Source organism: Rhincodon typus, chromosome 45 (assembly GCF_021869965.1).
Source record: "Rhincodon typus isolate 14 chromosome 45, sRhiTyp1.1, whole genome shotgun sequence".
Lineage (NCBI taxonomy): Eukaryota > Metazoa > Chordata > Chondrichthyes > Orectolobiformes > Rhincodontidae > Rhincodon > Rhincodon typus.
Window position 1 is genome coordinate 2,098,620 of NC_063376.1, and position 16,151 is coordinate 2,114,770.

General features: G+C 41.0%; 1 protein-coding gene across 1 annotated transcript in view; it reads left to right on the forward strand.

The window, feature by feature from the left end:
• The first annotated feature begins 5,891 nt into the window (after positions 1 to 5,891).
• Positions 5,892 to 16,151, forward strand: part of LOC109918322 (eukaryotic translation initiation factor 4E type 2-like) — a 38,681-nt gene continuing 28,421 nt past the window's right edge. The window contains exons 1-2 of the mRNA XM_048620255.1: positions 5,892 to 7,017; positions 8,633 to 8,747. Coding sequence (XP_048476212.1) covers positions 6,971 to 7,017; positions 8,633 to 8,747 — 162 coding nt within the window. The 5' untranslated portion in view covers positions 5,892 to 6,970. The remainder of the gene's footprint in view (positions 7,018 to 8,632; positions 8,748 to 16,151) is intronic.

Here is a 16,151-nt window from a genome sequence, read left to right on the forward strand (position 1 = left end):
TATGGGCCAAATGCTGGCAAATGGGTCTACTTTTATTTAGGATAGCTGATTGACATAGAGGAGTTGGACCAAAGGGTCTGTTTCCGCGCTGTATATCTCTATGACTCTATGTCGTTATTTTTATCTAAATAATTGTTCAATGCCCTCTTGAACGCCCCAATTCAACATGTCTCCACTGTAGTGATTGCAACAAGGTCAGTCGGGTGCAACTCATAGAATATGAGTTCCCTAATTGGCGCTGTTAATCTGGTCCAATCAGGGAGCCTTGGCTGACAGATATAATGTGTCAGAAGTTCTGTTCTCTGAGAGCTTGCCCTGAGAAACCTGGATCAGTGTCAAGGACTCTCCACGTGGAAATAAAGGGTGGCTTGATGATGGCATACTCGCCTCTGTGGAGTTATTTCATCCACCACATTGCCAGCCAGTACATTCTACACCCTAATGATTCAGAGTGAAAGTGTTTTTCTCTTATTACCCTTGCTTTTATAAATTTCTTCTTGTTCGTGTTCCTTTTACAAATGGAAACAGTTTATCCCTATTAGTTAATACTTTTAAGGCAAAAGTAGAACTTTCTTGACTAACAAGAAAGTCAGAGGGTGTTGTGTAAGGGGCCATGTGTGGAAATGTAGGTTTGAGACTACAAGCAGATTAGCCTTGATCTTTTTGAATGGCAGAGCAGACTGGAGGGGCCAAATGGCTGCTCAGTCCTCCTAATTTTTATGTTCAAACACCAGGTAATGAGTCATCTGCAGGTTCTGCCACATGCAGAGGAGATGGTGTTTTAAAGATTGAAAAGATGGGTATTTTGGAGGTTTGTGATTTGTGCATAACCTGCACACCTGGATTCTGCCCCTACACATTCTGGACTAAATTCCCATCTGATTGGTGGAAGAGACACATTTTGCATCAGTCACGATCCAGTGTCTCCATCAGCTACTGGGTTTGTTTGACTTCTTCCTGAATACTTAGAGGGTGTAGCACTTAGAAGCAGGAGTAAGCCATTCAGATCTTTGGACTTGCTGGTTGATTCAATAAGGTCATGGCTGATCTGCTTATGGTCTCCTGCAATGACTTGTTTCGGAGTAGGGCAGTTGCTTTAGTAGTCTACAAGTATATCACCAAATAAGGCATGCGGGAACAGAAATAAGCCAGTGCTGACAGGCTGCTCGGATTTGGCTCCTAACTATGGGCAGCGATGTAGATGAATTTGTTTCCCCTTCTGAGCTATTATATGTTAGGCAGGGGTAAAGGAATTTGTGAGAATCAAAGAATTATTTTAGAAACCCTTAGGTAAAATCTCAATAGAGTTCAGGCTATCAATCTGAATAGGGATAAGTTGATATTTGAGCAGAACTGAATGAGTGCTGCATTGATGCCAGTACACGAGGTGTCTTGTTTGGGTGAAGATCAGAAGATTTGAACAGGTGAATTAACATGCTTTAAATCCACGTGATTACTCTTTGATTTGCAGTTGTTGGTTATGCAAGTGTAGATGTGAGTTCTTTCTCATTAACTTATATTGATCAAGCTAGTGAGGGGTTACATTATATCCTGTTGGAGTGCAGTTAGTCATTAAATAGTTTATGTAAGGAAGAAGTCATTTGGCCCAGGTCAGAAAATAAGGTGTACGATTTTATTTTCTTACAGCTTAGGCTAATGTAATCTTAGGTCAACAAATGAGAAAGCACAAATGTGACAGCTATTTCCTCTACAATCATATTATAATTGTACACTTCAACTCTGACCAGCTGTGTTCTACATCAGCAAAGTAGACATTTTTCCAGTTAGTATTTAAAGTTGGCATTTTTTTATTAGATTTTTTTTCTCAAATGAGTTTCGTGTGACATTATCTGTTTTTTGATGTCTTACGTCTTTTCTCCAACATTGTGGTAGAATTTGTTTTAGGTATCATTTGTCATCTTGTGACTAAGCTCGCAGACACCTCTCCTTTTTCTGAAGAAGGGTCTAGGCCCGAAACATCAGCTTTCCTGCTCCTCTGATGCTGCTTGGCCTGCTGTGTTCATCCAGCTCTACACCTTGTTATCTCGTCCTCTCCACACTGACCTTTTTTGACTTGACGTGCCTCAGGCCATTACAAAGCACCTACAGTGAAGGAGTCACATAAATGTCAGAATCAAATATTTTGTTTAGACACTACAACCAGACTCTTGTCACACACCACCATGATGCTGCTTCTTCTTCAGCTTCAGCTATTTATCCTATTTTCTCTACAAAACATACCATGATATTTTTCTCGGCTATTTCCCGTGAGAAAACATTCTATTATCCAGCAAGTCTCAACCACAGTCTTAGTTTCAGTTTTAAATTGGTCATGACCCCTTGTTAGTGACAGTCCAACCTGATCACTTTATCAAAACTCATCATTATAAAAGCCTACATTAAATCTCCCAGCTAATGCTACATAGTGGACATAGATCTTGTATCCAGGTGTCTCCTAACTATAGTTTTGTTTCCCTGATATTATTCTGGTGAACCTAAACTGTATATTCTCTACGACTTTTAATCTACCTTCTGTTATGGTGCATCAGAACTACAGACTGTGCTCTAACTGTGGTGTATCAAAATGTTTTGTACAAATTTATCATTAATTCTTTACTCTTGTACTCATTGGCCCTATTTATAAAGATCAAAATGTCTTTAGATGTTTTTATGACCTAATGAAACTTCACTGATGCTTTGAAGAAATGAAATACTTAATCCCTACTGATTCTAGTGATCCAAGTATTTTGCTAGCTTCATCTGCATGTGAGATCTCATCTTTGCTAAGATTTAGATTCACAGATGTCTACAACTATTTGACATGTTGCTCCATGCATCTCTTGTCTATATATGCAATTTGTTCCTGAAACCCTAAAACTGAGTCAGCTGCTAACTTAGTGATAACGATCATTTTCAGCAGTGGTTCACGAGTAAGGGTTAGGAATGTGAAGCCTGTGTGATTTGAAGATTTTAGTTGAAAAGGGTGGAGAGAGTCATGTCAATACTCCCATGCCAGCTCACCATCCAGGGACCCTACTAGAAAACATGCATGTACACACATTGGGTGAGGACAGGATCAGGCTCTGTTATGAAACTTCGCATTTACCATACAAACCCGTATAATTGAAAGATCCCAGATGAAACAGAGTAGCCATGCGATACAATGCACAAGAGAATGAATGCCTTATGGAAGAAAGCCAGCAGATTATTCAGATTCAACACTAAATCTGGGATATTAGTTTATCATTGGCCCTTATTATTGAAGTCACAGAAGCAAATTCCAGATTGTATCTTCAAATGAAAGCAAAATACAGTATGTGCTGGAAATCTGAAGTTTTTTTTGATTTGATAAGGTGCTGCACGAAAGGTTAATACACAAAGCAAGACCACATGGGATTAGGGGTAATTTACCTGCTTGGATAAAGGATTGACTAATAAACACAAAGCAGAGAGTCGGGATAAAGAAGTCTTTTTCTGGATGGCATGATGTTAAAAGTGGTGTTCCACAGGATTCAGCCCTGGGGCCACAGTTGTTTATAATCTATGTTCATGACTTAGATGTAGGGGTGGAAGGTACTATAGTCAGATTTTTAATTAAACTAAAATAGGTGGCAAAGTAAGTTGCATTGAAGAAATAAGAAACTCACAAGTGAATATAGATAGGTTAGGTGAATGGGCTAAACTTTGGCACATGGAATTTAACATGGATAAGTATGAGGGTATGCATTTTGGTCAGAAGAATAGAAAGGAAACTTATTATCTGAATTAAAATCTTTAGACTGCTTTGGTGCAGAGGGATCTGGGTTTTCTCGTCCATGAATTGCTGAAAACTAGTATGCAGGTACAGCAGTTAATGGAACTTTGGCATATATTACTAAAGGAATAGGGTATAAAATCAGGAAAGTGTAGCTGCAACTGTACAAGGCTGCATCTTAGTGAGACTGCATCTGGAGTACTGTGTACAGTTTTGGTCCCCTTAATTGAGGAAAAATGTGGTTGCATTAGAGGCAGTTCAGAGGAGATTTAAGGTAGTGGATTTAAAATGACAATATAGGGTGTGAATACTTGGAACTCAGTACCTTAGAGTGCAATGGATGCTGGCACATTTTGTCAAATTTAAGGAGGAGATAGATTTTAAATTAGTAATAGGTTGAAGGGTTATGAGAAGCAGACAGGAAAGTGGAGTTGAGGTCATATTGAATGGCAGAGTAGGGTTCAGTGGCTGAATTGCCTACTCCTACTCCTTTTTCTTATGTTTAAACACAAAGAATGCTGGAGAATCTCAGCAGATTGAGGTGGATGCTGGTACAGTGAATACCTTTAAGGAGGAGTTAGTCAGATATTTAATTGGCAATGGGTTGAAGGTTCGTGGGGAGAAGGCAGGAAAATGGGGATGAGGAGCATATCAGCCATAATCGAATGGCAGAGCAGACTTCAATGGGCCAAATGGCCTAATTCCACCCCTATATCTTATGAACTTATGAACGAAGACTCAGTATCGTTTGTAGAGATGGAAACAGAGTTAACGTTTTGAGTCCAGTATGACTTCTTCAGAATTGAAAAGTGTTGGAATTTTTTTGATGTACTCTTGACAGATGAAGAGGAAGAGCAAGAGGGCAATTAATACAGAGGCCCACTGCAAAAGACAAAGGGGTTGTTAATAGTGGTGAAAGAGGAAAAGAGATGTAAAATAGGTGTAAATTAAGATGTGGAAGAAAGAGAATGGGTACTCTTTACTAAGAGCAAAGTAAACAAGACACAAGGAAAATTCTAAAGAAGGGACACTGAGCCTGATAACTTTACTTTCTGTCCACAGATACTGCCAGGTCTGCTGAGTTTTTCCAGCAATTTCTGTTTTTGTTTCAAGCAAGCCAAGCCTGTGTGGAGTTGAGGGAAGAATGTAAGAGAAATGGAGAACAAACACAATAAGGTCATCTTCTGAAGTTGTGGAATTCACTGTTGAGACCTTGAGGCTGTAAAGTGCCTAAGTGGAAAATGAGTTGTTGTTCCCTGAATTTGTGTTGCGCTTCATTTGGAACATTGCAGCAGGGCCAGGACAGGAATGCATCCTTGGTCTCATGCTAACACAGCAGTGACACAAATGTACTCTGAGTGGAGGATTTCAATGTCCATTGCCAAAAGTAGCTTGGCGGTGCCAGCACTGACTGAGCAGGCCAAATCCTAAAGATCATAGCTACTAGATTGGTCTGTGGCAGGCAGTAAGGGAACTAACACATGGGAGACACGTACTTGACCTCACCAGTTTACTTATGAGAGGTGTCTAGTGATGACAGTATCAGTAAGAATGATTACGGCACAATCATTGTGAAAAAATAAGTTCCATTGAGTTGTGGCACTACCACCATGCTACATGGGACAGATCTAGTAACTCAAAACACAGATCCATGAGGCACTGGGCTGCCAGTATTCAACCACGTCTGTGAAGTCTGGCCTATTTGCAGCACTTCCATTACTATCATGTTGGGAGATGAACCCTGGTTCAATGAAGAGTGCAGGAGGGCGTGTCTGGAACAACATGAGACTTACTAAAAAAATGAGCTATCAACCTGGTGAATTTACAATACAGGACTACTTGCATGCCTAACAATACAAGCAGTTGACATTAGACACAGCTAAACAATTTCAAAACCAACAGATTAGACTGAAGCTCCGTGCTTTTTCTGCAGTCATGAACGGTGGTGGACAATTAACCAAATAACAGGAAGAGGCTCCACCAGGATTCCCATCCTTAACAATGGGGGAGCCAGTACATCAGTGCAAAAGACAAGGCTAAACCATTTACAATCAGCTTTAGCCAGAACTGCAAAGTGGATGACACTTCTTGGGTCCTGCACATCATGGATCCCAGGCTGCAGTCAATTTGATTCTTTTCCTGTGCCATCGAGAAATGGCTGAATGCATTGGACACTACGAAGACTATTGTCCATGATAACATTTTCGCAATATTACTGAAGATGGGCACTCTGGAACTAACTGATCGCTAAGCAAGCAGTCCTAATACACTTACAACACTGGCATCTATCCAACAATGTGGAATTTGCCCAGGTATGTCCTGCATACCAAAAGGCAGGACAAATCCGACTTGGCCAATTGCCTCCCTATCAGTCTGCTCTTGAACATCAACAAAGTGATGAAAGGGGTCATTGACAGAGCTATCGAGCGTTACTTAAAAAGAAATAAAATGCTTATCGGCTTTTAGTTGGGATTATACCAGTGTCATTCAGCTTTTGACTTCATAACAGCCTTGGTCCAAGCACAGACAAAAGAACTGAACTCCGGAGGTGAGGTGAGGTGAGAGTCACTGCCCTTGACATCAAGGTCGCATTTAACCAAGTGTGACATCAAGGAGTTCCATTGGAATCAATGGGAATCATTGGAATAGGAAAACTCTTTATGGGGTTGTAGTCATACCTATCACAAAGATAGGTGCTTCTAGTTGTCATCATCTCAGCCCCAGGACATCACTGTAGGAGTTCCTAAGAATAGTTTCATAGGCTCAGCAATCTTCATATGCTTCATTGATGATATTTCCTCCACCTCAGAAATAGTGATCCATGCTGAACGTAATTACGCAACACTCAGCACCATTTGCGATTCCTCAGTTACTTAAGCATCTGGTGCAGTTTTGGTTACATCTGGAATATTGTATGCAGTTTTGGTCCCCTTAACTGAAGAAAGATGTTCTTGCTTATGGAGAGAGTGCAGCGAAGGTTTACCAAGTTGATTCGTGAGATGGCGGGACTGACCTATGAGAAGGGATTGAGTCAGTTAGGATTGTATACACTGGAGTTTAACAGAATGAAACCTAGAAAATTCTAACAACTAGACAGGTTAAATGCAGGAATGACATTCTGATCATGAAGGAGTCTAGAACCAACTCGCTGAGCTGGCTTGTTCTCGTTCAAACATTTCGTCACCATGCTAAGTGACATCATCAGTGGAGTCTCCGATGAAGCGATGTTATCCTACCCCACTTGGAATTTATGGTTCGTTATGGTGAGTAGTGTCATTTCTCATTTTGATCTGTATGGGTTTGTATATAGTGTCCAATTCTGTATGTTTGTTTATTGCATTACAGGTGGAGGACAATGCCTCTAGGAATTTCTGTGCATGTCAATGTTTGGCTTGGGTTACTATAGTTACCTTGTCCCAGTTAAGCTGATGGCCTTCATTGTCTGAGTGTACCAATATTAAGGAGAGTTCGTCGTGTCGTATTCTGATGGCTAGTTTTCTTCCTGTCTGTCTGATGTAATGTTTGCGGCAGTCATTGCATGGTATTTTGTAAACCACATTGGTTCTGCATGTTGTAGGAATGGGGATTTTAACCCTTGTAAGTGTTTGTCGTAGGGTGGCTGTGGGCTTGTGGTCCACCATGATTCCAAGTGTCTTAGGAGTTTTGTTGTCGGTTCCAATCTGTTCTCGATGTAGGGCAGTGTGGCCAGTGTGTTAGGGCGTACTGTGTCCTCCTGTTGTTGTCTGTTTAGTAGGCATCTGCGGATGAAGTTGCGGGGATATCCGTTTATAGCGAGGATTTTGTATAGGTGCTCTTCCTCTTTCCTGCGTAGTTCTGGGGTGTTGCAGTGGTTGAGGTCAAAGCTTTGTGTTTTCAAAAAGGAGGTAGATATGGCTCTTGTGCCTAAAGGGATCAAAGTATTAGGGCGGGATTAGGGCATTGAGTTCAGTGATCAGACATGATCATATCAAATGGCGGAGCAGGCTTGAATGGCCTAATCCTGTTTCCATCTTCTGTGTTTTTATGTAAAGCATTCTGTATTGATATACAGCAAGAGCTGGACTATAACCAGGCTTGGACTGATAAGTGGCAAGTAACATTCACACGGTACAAGTGCCAGGCAATGACCATCTCCAATGACCAAGGGAGAATTTAACCATTGGCCCATGATATTCAATGACATTGCCATGGCTGAATCTTCCACTGTTAAGATCCTGGGGGTTACCATTGACCAGAAACTGAACTGCACCCGCCATTTAAAGGCTGTGACAACAGAGCAGGTCAGAGCTTTTGCAGCAAGTGACTCACTACCTATCCGCTAGCCACATCTACAAGTTTTACAACAGAAGTACGGTGGAACGCTCTCTACTTACCTGGGTAGGTCAGTTCAGCAGCACTCAAGAAACGTGACACTATCCAGGAGAAAACATCCAGCTCGACTTCCACCCCATTAAGTATCTGTGCACAGTGGCAAAAATGTGTACTGTATACAAGGTCCATTGCAGCAACTCACCAAGCTTCCTCCCATAGGACCTTTTCAAACCCACAACCCTTACACGTGGAAAGACATGGGCAGCAGATGCATAGGAACACCACCATCTGCAAGTTGCCCTCTAAGCAACTTAGCATCCTGACTAGGAAATAAATCACCATTCCTTCACTGTCACTAGGTCAAAACCCTGGAACTCCCTTCCTACTAGGACTGTAGGTATCCCTGAGCCCCAAGGACTGTAGAGGTCAAAATGTCAGCTCACCACCATTCACCATTTTCTCCAGACCGCAGCTGGCAATGCCCATATCCCATGAGCAAACAAACAATTCCCTCAATGTTTCACAGAAGATGTGATAATGAACCTTGTGTATGTTCTATCATGGCAGCCTGAAAGATGATGATAGTGGAGACCATGAACATAGTGAAGACAGTGAATTATTGAGAGAGAAGGAAACAGAAGTGTGTGATCAAGAAAAGATACAAAGCACAGCCAAACGAAAGGTAAGCATTGACATTTTCTCACACACTCTAAGACCAGAATTATCACTCTACTAATTGCAGAATGCAGTGAAATTATTATTTACCAACTGGCAAAGGTACTGAGCAAGAATTCTGTGGTGGTGGCAGATCTTGTGTGTAGCTTTGAAATATGTAGCACTAGATTGATGTCACATTGATGTATATCTGTAATTCTGCAGCTATCAAGTCATCTGGGAGATTATCGAAGTATCTAGTGTTAAGCCCTGACATTGCAGACATTTCTCCCATATGAACAACTTAGTGTCATAAAGTCATACTGCACAGATGTGGAGGTGCCGGTGTTGAACTGGGGTGGACAATGTTAGAAATCATACGACATCCTCATCCTCATCAGTGGTGTGAACCTTTGATCTTTTACTTGTAAATTCTGTGTCTGATACTACCTCTCTCACTAACACCTGAAGAAGGATAGAGGCTCCGAAAGCTTGTTTTTTCAAATAAACCTGTTAGACTATAACCTGCTGTCATGTGATTTCTGACCTCATACGGCACAGAAACAGATCCTTTGGTCCAACTCGTCCATGTTGACCAGGTTTCCCAAACTAAACTAGTCCTAATTGTCTGCGTTTGGCCCATATCCCTCTAAACCTTTTCTATTCATGTACCTATCCAAAGGTCTTTTAAATGTTGTAACTGTATCTGCATCGACCACTTCCTCTGGCAGTTCGTTCCATATATGCACCACCTTCTGTGTGAAAAAGTTGCCCCTTAGGTCCCTTTTAAATCTTTCCCCTCTCATCTTAAACCTATTCCCTTTAGTTTTTACCTCCCCTACCATAGGGAAAAAACTCTTGCTACTTACCTTCTCAATGCTCCTCATGATTTTATTAACCTCTATAAGGTCACCCCTTAACCTCCTAGGCTTCAAGGGGAAAAAAATACCAACCTATCCAGCCCCTCCTTATAACTCAAATCTTCCAGTCCAGGTAACATCCTTGCAAATCTTTTCTGCATTCTCTTCAATTTAATAATATCCTTTCTATTGGCAAAGTGATAAAGAACTGTATGCAGAGCTCTCAAAGTGGTCTTACAGTGTCCTGTAAAACTGCAACATGACATCCCATCTCCTCTATGGGAGACAATGGCCTAGTGGTGTTATTGCTGGACTGTTAATCCAGAGACCCGGATGATATTCTAGGGACCCAGGTTCGAATCCCACCACGGCAGATGGTGGAATTTGACTTCAATAAAATACCTGGAATTAAGAATTTAATGATGACCAGGAATCCATTGTTGATTGTTGGAAAAATGCACCAGGTTCACTAATGTCCTTTAGGGAAGGAAACTGCCATCCTTACCTGCTCTGGCCAACATGTGACTGCAGACCCACAGCAATGTGGTTGACTCTGAACTGCCCTCTGGGCAATTAGGGGTGGATAATAAATGCTGCCTAGCCAGCGACGTCGTCATCCTGTTAATGAATAAAAGAAAAAAAAAAAATTCAATACCCTGACCAATGAAGGCAAGCATTCCAAATGCCTTCTTGACAACCCTGTCTACCTTTGACACCACTTATGTACAATTATGTACCTGGACCTCTAGGTTGGTGTTTGACAACACTCCCCAGTACCCTAAGTCCTACCTATTCATCTAAAATACCACGCTGGACTTTAGAGGATATGTTTCCAGCACTAAGGCTCAGACCACATCAATGTACAGCAGAAGTATTGGAACTTTCTTGTTTTTTTAAATTGTTTTGGAACACAGACTGTCTGAAAAGAAAATGTTCTATCCATCAGCTGAATAAACTGCATAAAAGAAAAATGGAAAAGTTTGTGTATTAATTAAACACAAATTAAACTTTTTCTAAAGTGAATAGTCACAACATTGAGATTAGATACCAGTCGGCAGAATTCTATGTACCAACATGGTATGTATACAGATCATCCAGCATCATTCAAATGATTTATTGTCGGCCAGCTCTGTGTAGCTTTTGACTCAGAAAATTAGAGTTTAATACCTTACAGCAAAAATCAGCTGATGCTTTGGTACTGATATGAGCTGATGCTTAAACTGAGGCTCTGTCAGTTCAGGTGTCAAGGTTGGATACATTTTGAAGACCAATAAAGAACCTGTTCTACCATTCACACAGATCAAGGATGATCTGTGTCTTAACTCTATCCACCTTCTTGGCTCCACATTACTCAATATCTCGGCTAGCAATAATCTATGATTTCAAATTGAATATTATGTGTGAGGATGGTAGAGACTGAACCCCTCATAACATTTAAGATGTATATTTTAGATGTGCACTTGCAATGCCAGAGCATACAAGGCTATGGAACAAGGTAACAAATTTAACAAACAAACATTCATTTTTAATTAAAATATGAAATCAAAATCAAATAGCTTAGGAAGGCGGGCATGGTCTAGGCATTACACAAGTGGTGAAAACCATCCTCTATCCTGCAAATGATGTGCGGTGTTAGACTAGGGTGGACGAGGTCAGGAGTAACACGACACCAGGTTAGTCCAACAGGTTCATTTGAATTCTCAAGGTTTCAGAGTGCTACTCCTTCGTCAGGTGAAGTCAAATTCCACAAATAACTAATCTAGTATAATAATCCTTGCACCAAAATTCAAATACGCAGCCAAACTTAACTTGAAAAGCAATAAGTTTGACCAACCTGGAACATTCTGCATACAAGGGTTCAGTACAGCAGCGTTAGTCGTGGCATCTGTACAAATAAACCTCACTCAGAGTTTGACTTTATAGCTACTGTATGCACTTGGGCAACTTCAAATGTAAGATCCCACGTTACATCACAGGAACATTATTAATAGTCTGATATAGAAGATAATGGGATTGGTGAAAGATAGAGATTATCCTTACGCCAGTGATCTGAAAATGTTTGCTCAACGTGTGGCTACAGTTGGTCTTGATAACTCAGTGCTTTTCTTCACTGATGATGTTTTCTAAAAGCAAAAATGTTTGGGAGGTTTGAATAGACTATAAATAGTACATTTCTAGTGTCAGATCCATGACAGGATAGACATCTGTAGCATAGCCACACGTCATCCCATGTACAGGACCTAGTACTGATGAGTACAAGACCACTGGAAAGTTGCTGTAAATGTAGAGTAAAAATACCACTTTTGGTAAACAAGTGCAGTTGACGAAATTGAATGCAAGGCTCCGGGGAGTTCAAAGAAGATGTAAGGAAGTGTTTTATTTTTCTACTGCCCTCTCTACAAGAGTGGTTCATGCTCAAAAAGCAAGGAACTACTGAGCATCTAATAATTGGTTATGATCTTTTATAGTTTTAAATCTTATTTAATTTGGGAAGGTGAACATTACCTAGGGTGGGAAATGAGGGTCAGAGAAGAGATGGGGAAAACATTGAGTGGGTTCCGAATATTTGGGATTATATTGCATTCAGGGATATTAGGAACATTAGAAAGTGGAGACTGATGATAATTCTTCAATGTTGACTTGTTTCAGGGGATCAGGATGTAAAATCACTAGTGGTAACTGTCCCTCTAGCAGTAACATATAATAGTGCTTTGTATTTTAACTACTTGGGCATGAAAGCTGAGCTATCCTTAGCATTGCAGGGGCAAGATAAAGATATTCCTATTGTGAGAATATCTAAAAGACTATGACCCATAATTAACTAGTTGGGCAAAGCATTAGAGTGGCACGGTGGCTCAGTGGTTTGCACTGCTGCCTCGGGCCGAGGTTCAATTCCAGTCTCGGGCGACAGTGTCGCGTTTGCACATTCTCCCAATGTCTGCATGGGTTTCCTCTGGCTGCTCCGGTTTCCTCCCGCAGTCCAAAGATGTGCAGGTTAAGTGGATTGGCCGTGGGAAATACAGGGTTACAGGGATAGGGTAGGGTTGAGTCTGGTTGGGTTGTTCAGAGAGTCAGTGTGGACTTGTTGGGCCGAATTACCTGTCTCCACACTGTAGGGATACTGTCACTGTGAAATGCTGCAGTATAGGGCATGGTGGCACAGTGATCTGCACTGCTGCCTCACAGCGCCAGGGACCTGGCTTCAGTTCCAGCCTTGGGTGACTGTCTGTGTGGAGTTCACATGTTCTCCCAACGTCTGCATGATGCCAGGTGCTCCGCCTTTCTCTCACAGACCAAAAATGTGCAATTTAGGTGGATTGGCCATGGTAAATGTGGGCTTATGGGAAAAGGTGGGGGTGAGTCTGGGAGAGATGCTGTTCAGTGGGTCAGTGCAGATATAATGGGCCAAATGGCTTCTTCTGCACTGTAGGAATTCTGTAGCACTGTCAAGATGCACTGCAATAACTCAGTCAGTCAGTCTCCTTTGACAATACATGTCAACAAATTCCCCTCCAAGGTCACACCATCCTGACTTGGAATCGTACGACCTTGAGACCACAAGAAATAGGAACAGGAGTACGCCATTCGGCCCCTCCTTACCTCAGTCTTAAATTGGTGCCCCTTTATTCTGAGACTATGCCCTCTGGACCTAGACTCTCCCATGAAGGGAAACATCTTCAGAGCAATTACCCTGGGGCCTATGTTCACTTTGACCTCTCTCTTCTTTTTTATATATTTAAAGAAGGTCTTATTGTCAGTTTTTGAATTCCTTACTTGTTTGCCTTAAAATTGATTATTTTCTCTGTCTTTATTATCTTTTTATTCCTCCGTTGCTGGATTCCAAATTTATCCCAGATTTCAGGGCTGTCATTGACTTTTGCCTGCTTTTACGCTTTTCTTTCAACATAATAACTCCTTAACATCCTTGGTTAGCCATAGTTGGCCTATCTCTCACTTGGAAACTTTTTCTCCTTACTGGGATGTATTTTTGCTAAAAGTCGTGAATTACCTACTTAAATGTCTGCCATTGCTTATTACAGTTATTTGTGCTAATATATCCAGCCAGTTGACTTTAGCTAACTCTATTCTCATTTCATTGTAATTCCCTTTATTTAAGTTAAACACAGTTGTTTCCGACCTAAGTTTCACAATCGCTTGTATTCCTGTTCCTTCTGAGTCATAGACTCATACAGCACGAAAACAGACCATTCGGTCCAACCAATCCATACCGACCATAATCCCAAATGAAACTAGTCCCACCTGCCTGCGCTTGGCTCATGTCTCTTGAAACATTTCTTATTCATGCACTTACCTAAACGTCTTTTAAAAGTTGTAACTGTACCCGCATCCACCACTTTCTGTGGAAGTTCATTCATGGAAGTTCATGAACCACTCTGTGTAACAAAAAAAAAAAAAATTGCCCCTTATGTCTTTTTAAAATTTTTCTCCTCTCACCTTAAAAATATACCTCCCTAGCCTTGAAATCCCCCATCCTAGGAAAAAATGCTGTTGGGTCAACATTCTAGAACTCCCTTCCTAACAACTTTACTGGTAATGCTACATAGCAAGGCCCGAAGCAGTTCAAGAAGATGACTCACCACTACTTTCTCCAGGGCAATTAGGGATTTTTTAATTAAAATATCTCCACAGAGGCTGCTCTCCTGTCATCAAGTCACCCTTTAGTTACACATGCACAGTACGTGGACTCTGACCAGCTAGGTCAGAGCCAGTCCTTAGAGTGAGGGGAAGCCCTGAGATTCCTGTTTATAACTGTGAACCAGGACTCCCTGATTGGACCAGGTTAATAACCCCAATCAGGGATCTCATACTCAATGAGACCGACCTGGCCAACATTTTCAAATCACTACATTAATAAATGCTGGCCTAGTCAACAATGCCCAAATGCCTAAGCAAATAAAAAGCCTCAAAGTCTGCACCTCCTCAACACCCCTTCCTACTGCCTAACCAACGGGTAGATAGCTGTCTCAGCAACAGGCAGCTTCCAGTTCCTACTACTAGTCTCAGCAAGAAGGTTATCTCCAGCCCTAGCTATATAGGAGCAAGCTTCTATACCTTGTCCCCGCACATTCCCTTACCAGACCTCCTTCCATCACTCCCATACCAACCTCAGAAAAGTGGCAACTGTCCTCTAGTCTTTGACACTGTTGCGCTCCCCAACTTATGAGGGTGACTTTTATCTGATTATTTGCCCAGTGAACAAATTTTCCTTGGTGTTTTGGCAATTTTTGTAGGTGTATTTTCCACCAACCCCATATGTTTTGAACACTTGGAGGAATAATTATTTTCTGGGGCATTAACTGAAACCTATCCTCATCTTCCTTAAAAAATTGCTAAACTGCTATAATTCAAAACCTTGCATTGACTGATGCAACAACTGAAATAACGTTATATTATTGGATAAACACATCTCTTATTGTCAATCTCATACTCCTATTATTGTTTCAAACTCAAATTGTACTTTCGTGGGATCACCATACTGAATGCAATTTTATCTAAGTTAATCATTCACTTGAATTTTGTTAAACATGAAACCAACTAAATTTGATTCATCTGCAAATCAGATGCCAAAGTACATGGGAAGATTGACATTCTTAAAATATACTTTGAAAATCAATGACGAATTGACATACTGCCAATTAAACAGGTGTTGAGCTGGGGTTGGGGATTCCCAAAGCCCTAGTTTATTGTGACCCAATGTACAGGTATTGCAGGATTGTCATCTGAGATCTGGCATGCCAGTTGACTCAATGCTAGATGCAGAACATGACCTGGATTATGGCCAAATCCCTGCATGATTAAATAGTTTTAAAACAGTATCTTCTTATTAGAGGGAACATCCACATGCTGTTTGCAGCTCTCAATTCTTAACCACAAAGATACAGTATAAACACCAAGTGCATTTCCATGGTTTAAAACTTCTCTGTTTATCCATGGAAATTTTAATTAGTGTTACGAAAGTCCCAGGGAATCTTGCATCAAGTTTGAATTGTTAAACAGCATAAAACAGGCTGTTCAGTCTTAATCGTCTATGCCATCATTTTTGTTCCGCATAAGCTGCCTCCACTTCTATGTCTGATCCCATTAGGATATTCTGTATTCCTGTTCCTCTCTTATGTGCTCATATAACTTTCTCTTAAATGAACCCAGAGAATTCTCACCTCAGTGCAGTGTATTCAACATTCTCACACACTCTGGGTAAACAAGTGCCACCTGAATTCTTTATCAGATTTATTGCTGACCATCTTGTATTTGCAGCCCCTAGTTCTGATTTCCTTGACAAGTGGAAACATCTTTCTAATATCTACTCTCTCAGACTTCTTCATAAATTTTGAAACATTTTTGGGTCACCTCACTTTTTATAGATAAGAGTCCAAACCATTCAGCTTTTCCTAAAGTGTATACCCTCTCAGTTCAGGTATCATCCAGGCAAATCTTGTTTGCACCTTTCCAGCACTTCTAAATTATTTTTGTAATATAGCCCTATTTCAGTAGGATCCCTGTCTGTGTGTGTGAGTGACAGTGTGTGTCTGTGTGTGAGTGACAGTGTGTGT